The 4,677-nt window shown below is 45.2% G+C and overlaps 1 protein-coding gene across 8 annotated transcripts; it reads right to left on the minus strand.

Moving 5' to 3' along the window:
* Positions 1-53: 53 nt before the first annotated feature.
* LOC100280736 (heat shock factor protein HSF30) lies at positions 54-3,655 on the minus strand. Of its 8 annotated transcripts, none has more exons than XM_008675461.4 (5): positions 2,922-3,655; positions 862-1,701; positions 747-772; positions 542-630; positions 54-447 (listed from the first exon to the last, which is right to left on the minus strand). In XM_008675461.4, exons 1-2 carry the CDS (start codon positions 3,231-3,233, stop codon positions 940-942), a joined length of 1,074 nt encoding a protein of 357 aa, XP_008673683.1. In that variant the 5' UTR covers positions 3,234-3,655; the 3' UTR covers positions 54-447; positions 542-630; positions 747-772; positions 862-939. The 8 variants fall into 8 exon arrangements, 7 of the variants coding, with proteins under 7 accessions (XP_008673683.1, XP_008673672.1, XP_035822397.1 ...); NM_001153656.2 differs by having other exon boundaries at positions 86-447; positions 747-776; positions 2,922-3,470; XM_008675450.4 differs by having other exon boundaries at positions 542-772.
* Between the last annotated feature and the right edge of the window lie 1,022 nt (positions 3,656-4,677).

Genomic DNA, 4,677 nt, shown 5'->3' on the forward strand with positions numbered 1-4,677 from the left:
TATGGCAAGAGCTTCAACAAAAGCATGTATCAACTACACTGCAAGCTGGGCCGTAGCCAAATGCCAAGACGCAGTCCACCAAATTATTAGGGATCTGTTCATAATTCAGCAATTTGATGTACAATGATGATGAAAATGGAGTACAACAAAAAAACGAGATGCTTGTCACAGTTCAACAACAAGCTGAGGGTGTTTTAAGGTTACACCAGTCATACATGGAGAACACTAGATCAGCCAGTCAATTCTACAACCCAACCCCAGAAGGCCAGAACCCTGATCGATACATAGCACCGTCAAAACCGCGCAATGACTTTGAACAAGATCTGATAACAGCTGTGTACGTATACGTTGGCCCCTAGGCATCTTTGCCAGTCACCGTCCACGAGATCATTTTGCCAGAAGACGCCGGAAGAGACATTTAGCCAACACCCCACACGTAACTCCCACCTGCATCCATCACAGAATCCGAATATCAGAACACATGGCAGAGCACATATGCGAACATAGGATAGTACTCCTTTGCAGAGCGCTGAATACTTACAGCAGAGTACAGCGCTAAGCCTTCAACGTCAAGGCAGTGACCTCTCCACAGCACGCCTTCAGTATGAACACCTCTCCACCACCAGTCAACTGGATAAGGAGCAATTTAGAATGTTTCAGAAGAAGAAGAAGAAAAGATGAGGGCAAATCTGAAGATGCAACTGCGCAAACATAATGGATATGGTTAGAAGGATGGGTCGTCAAACCTTGTCTGCCAGATCCATCATCATTCCTGGCTAATCCAGCAATATAAAAGAAATGGAATGAAAATGTTACCAGATTTTAACAGGTTTGTGTCATTGAATTGAATTTGAAAAGTACCGGTTTGATCAGGATGGTCTGCAACAGTAGGGTAGGGAAAGCACCAGTGATTGTGGGGGCAACCATTAGGAACTGGCTCTATTTTGGGCTAGAAGAACTCAGATACCCCAGTTGTTGAGCAAGGTCATTCACGTCTTCAGTTCTTCCCTCCAACTCTGGCTGTCCTGCCTTGTCTCCAAAATCTTCGACCAAAAGCTCTGCCCAGAAGTCGTCGTTCAGCTCTGACTGGTCACTAACTTGAGTCAAGTTCCCATCATCTATGCTTCCCTTCCCAAGCTCCTGAATGTTCACTGCTAAATTCTCCAGCTCAGGTTCATTGAGCCCATTGAGAACACCTGACTCGAACATTTTCAACTGTGAATCAAGCTGTTCGCTTTCCCCATCACTGTAGAATGGTGTGTTGTCAATGGGCCGCCTTCTTTTCTTTGAGATGGTATCCTCGAGCTCCTTCCTCTTGTCTTGCTGCTGGGCCAACTGCTGGAAGAACTCTGGGTTCCGCATTGCTCTTGCCAAGAACCCCATCATCTGTACCTGCTTCTGTTCAGCCACTCGTAGCCTTTCCTCCATGGCTCTCACATGATCTTTAGTACTTTGCTGCTCCTGCCTTAGTTTTACTACTTCTGTGATTAAAATGTTCTTGTCACGCTTCAGCCTATCAATCTCCTCCTCAAATCCAAACTCACCAACCTCCAGGCAAGAAGCAGGGGCACGTTGCTGTCGCAATGGTGCCACAGCTGATGGTGGCTTCCTTCTCTTTATCATCTTCAGCAGGTGCCTTTGACCTCTGAGGAAACCTTCATTTGCAAACTCCCACCTGTCAGGATCAACCTTTCTGAAGCCCTGCAGGTTGCAATAGACCAGAAATGGTCATCAGCAGGTCAGTCATAAGGCATTATGTTCGCTTGGATGAGGTTCTCTGTAAATTTCAGCTTTTGTATATTTATATCTGCAATAACAGGGATAATGATAGGCCAGCAATATACTATAGCATGTGAAGGTGGTCAGTAGAGTCTTCTAGAACAAAACAATCTGATTCTTGGTACTTCATCCAGTATCTTGTTCCATCTAGCTACAATAAAAAAGTTCAAGAAACCATGTCAGGATTATAAATTTGCTGGGAGAGTTAATCTCCCCTCTCTTTGCCTCACCTGAAGATGAGGTTCACCGGAGAATGTATCATAAACACTTTCAAGGATGTATTTGTTTACAATCAAATGCGCTAATGAGTGAAAACGATAGCACTGAATCCCTACTGCCATAAACCCACTACACGACCAGATATGCTCAAAACATAATGCAGTAGGTCTGGTCAGAATCACTTCAACCACTTCGAGTCTTGTTTTCCACAACCTCAAAGAGCACAAAATACAAAATCACTTAATTGCTTCAAAATCTTGTTTTCCGACGCTAAAATGTTTCCTAACACTACACCTATATAAGTGAAATCAGTAAATAGATTCCCAGGACTTTTTTTTGGGGGGGAGGGGGTTAATACCCCTTAGGCCTTATTTGGATACTCTAGTATTCACCGCAATCCACGTGTGTTGAGGTTTATTAGAGTATAAATTAAACTAATTTACACCCCAATATATCTCAACACATGTGAATTAGGGGGAATACTAGAGTATCCAAACAAGGCAAAGGGCTGATTTGGTGACAAAGTAAAGCAAGGGATTTTCTTCCTATAGATCCCCTTCAATTCCTTTGTCACCAAACCAGCCCTATGTCTCTTCATATCTTAGCCAGGCATCCTCGATCTCATTGGGGAACCAGCTGCCTAAAATCAACAATAAAAAATGCACCAAATCACAACAATGCCTCACAACAGTGTTACATCACCTAAAACTTTAGTGAAGAACAAGTGCACAACAGATTTTCCTGTCCTAACATTGCAAACTAGTTTAATATACAAGTAATATTGCAGAGGATTCGGATGCTCTCCGCCGAATAAAGCAGCTTGCAATTGCAACCAAACGCAAATTACCATTAGCAAGCCCTGACCAAGAGAAGGATTATTTCAAAGGAAAGGAAGAAGGGGGGTTTGGGTTTTGCCGACTCACATAGGTGTTGAGCTGGCGCACGAAGCTGGAGAAGTTACTGTGCTTGAAGAGGCGCGGGAGCAGCCCGTCGGCGAAGACGTGCGGGTCCCAGACGATGAAGCTGTTGCCGGCGCGGCTCCAGGAGAGGACGGCGTCGGTGGCCGGGTCCTCCACAAGGTCGAACGTCTTGGTGAGGAAAGGCGGGGGACCCACCTCGTGCAGCCCCTCCATCGGGCGCGGCGCATCCCCGCCGCCACCCACACCGTCCTGCGTCGGCGGCTGCTGCTCCAGGAGCTCCTCCTTGATAATGCCCGGCGCCACCGGCTTGTCCATGGCCTCCGCCCAGGCCCAAGAACCCCGGCTCGCGGGAGCCAAGCGCCCAGATTGTGGCACGGAACACGGGGCAAGGACTCGATTCGAGCGATTAGGAGCAGGAATCGACCGGACGAGGAGCGAATCGGGTATTCGGGTCAGCGCTTAGGATATTTCTGTCGGGTGGGTAGGAGTTGTTGCAGGAAAGAGGATGGGGGAGATGAGAGATATTCGCCCGCTGTGAAATGGGGAAAAATGGTCGGTGAAATCGGGAGAAGGGCGGGCGGTGGCCGGTGGCCGGACCCCTAAATACCCCCACCGCCGTACCGGCGCGTCGAGACACGTCGCGAGGCTTGTGGAAGGTTCTAGACCACGCGGCGAGCACTCTGCCGTTGGAAGGTTCTGGAGAGGAGAGACAAGACCGGGCGGGCGAGAAGAGCACGATCACGATTCACGGCGGTGCAAGTGGCCGCGTGGTGGACTACTAGGCGAGAGCGGAGGCCCACGACGCATCGGCCCTGCCCATTGTCAGGAAAGTTTATTCTATTTTAATAACAGCACATTCGGGTACCAAATCGGCAAAGATTCCTTCAGGAGGCAGTACACTAGATATTTTTCTTTGTGATCGTGGCGACGCGTGTCGTCCTTTCTTTACGCGTTCACGGTGGATTCAGTAGCCAAGTGTGAATCATTGTAGCAAAGATCGTTTTGCCGGCAGTTAAAGCTTTGTATAGTTACATAGAAGTTTTCTTTTTTGGCGCAAACAGGGGCCGGAGTATCACATAAAAGGTAGGCTTATGTCCATCAAATTGTTGCGATTTTTATTTCTTTTCTTTGTTTTCGTATTTATTTGGTAGGCAAACGAACACTTCCTTCAGCTTATTGTTAGATAAAATGACGCAAATAAACTATGTTCTCTGTATTTCCTTCTGATGATCAGTGCATATATTTATACATCTCCAGCTTCGCTAAGCAAATATTTTATCAGGGTCATCAGTATTATCTTTTGGATCTTCACTATAAAATTCTTGTTATTAGAGCAACTTCAGTAGTTTTCTTATAGACTTCTTAAATCAACAATTTAAGTAGTTAACACAAAAACTCATCTCCAACAGTTCTCTAAATAAACTTTCTAAATTTAACAACTTCTCATCTAACCTTATTTACTCTCTACATTTGGCAACCATTTAGCAACTCTCTAAACAAAAATGTTTACTGCATTATGTAGATAATGAAGATAATTGATGACATTTGTGACTTTATTTTTTATGTGGATAGATACAAAACAAAACTACAACCTATATTTAGAGAACTATTGGAGAACTCGCATTTTTTACTCCCAAAGTTATTTAGCAACTTCTTAAATCTATGATTTAGAGAGCTAAAATTTACATAACTATTGGAGTTGCTCTTAACACCGTTTTTTCTATTAGATATTTAGAAATTACCAGGGTCAGCTGACCCC

The sequence above is a fragment of the Zea mays genome, chromosome 1 (assembly GCF_902167145.1).
Source record: "Zea mays cultivar B73 chromosome 1, Zm-B73-REFERENCE-NAM-5.0, whole genome shotgun sequence".
NCBI lineage: Eukaryota > Viridiplantae > Streptophyta > Magnoliopsida > Poales > Poaceae > Zea > Zea mays.

Excerpts from the sequence above, each read along its gene's own strand:
- LOC100280736 (XM_008675461.4), bottom strand. The coding sequence starts at position 3,233 with ATGGACAAGCCGGTGGCGCCGGGCATTATCAAGGAGGAGCTCCTGGAG. Across the intron at positions 1,702-2,921 it reads TGCGCCAGCTCAACACCTAT|GGCTTCAGAAAGGTTGATCC; the intron begins GTGAGTCGGCAA and ends TGCAACCTGCAG.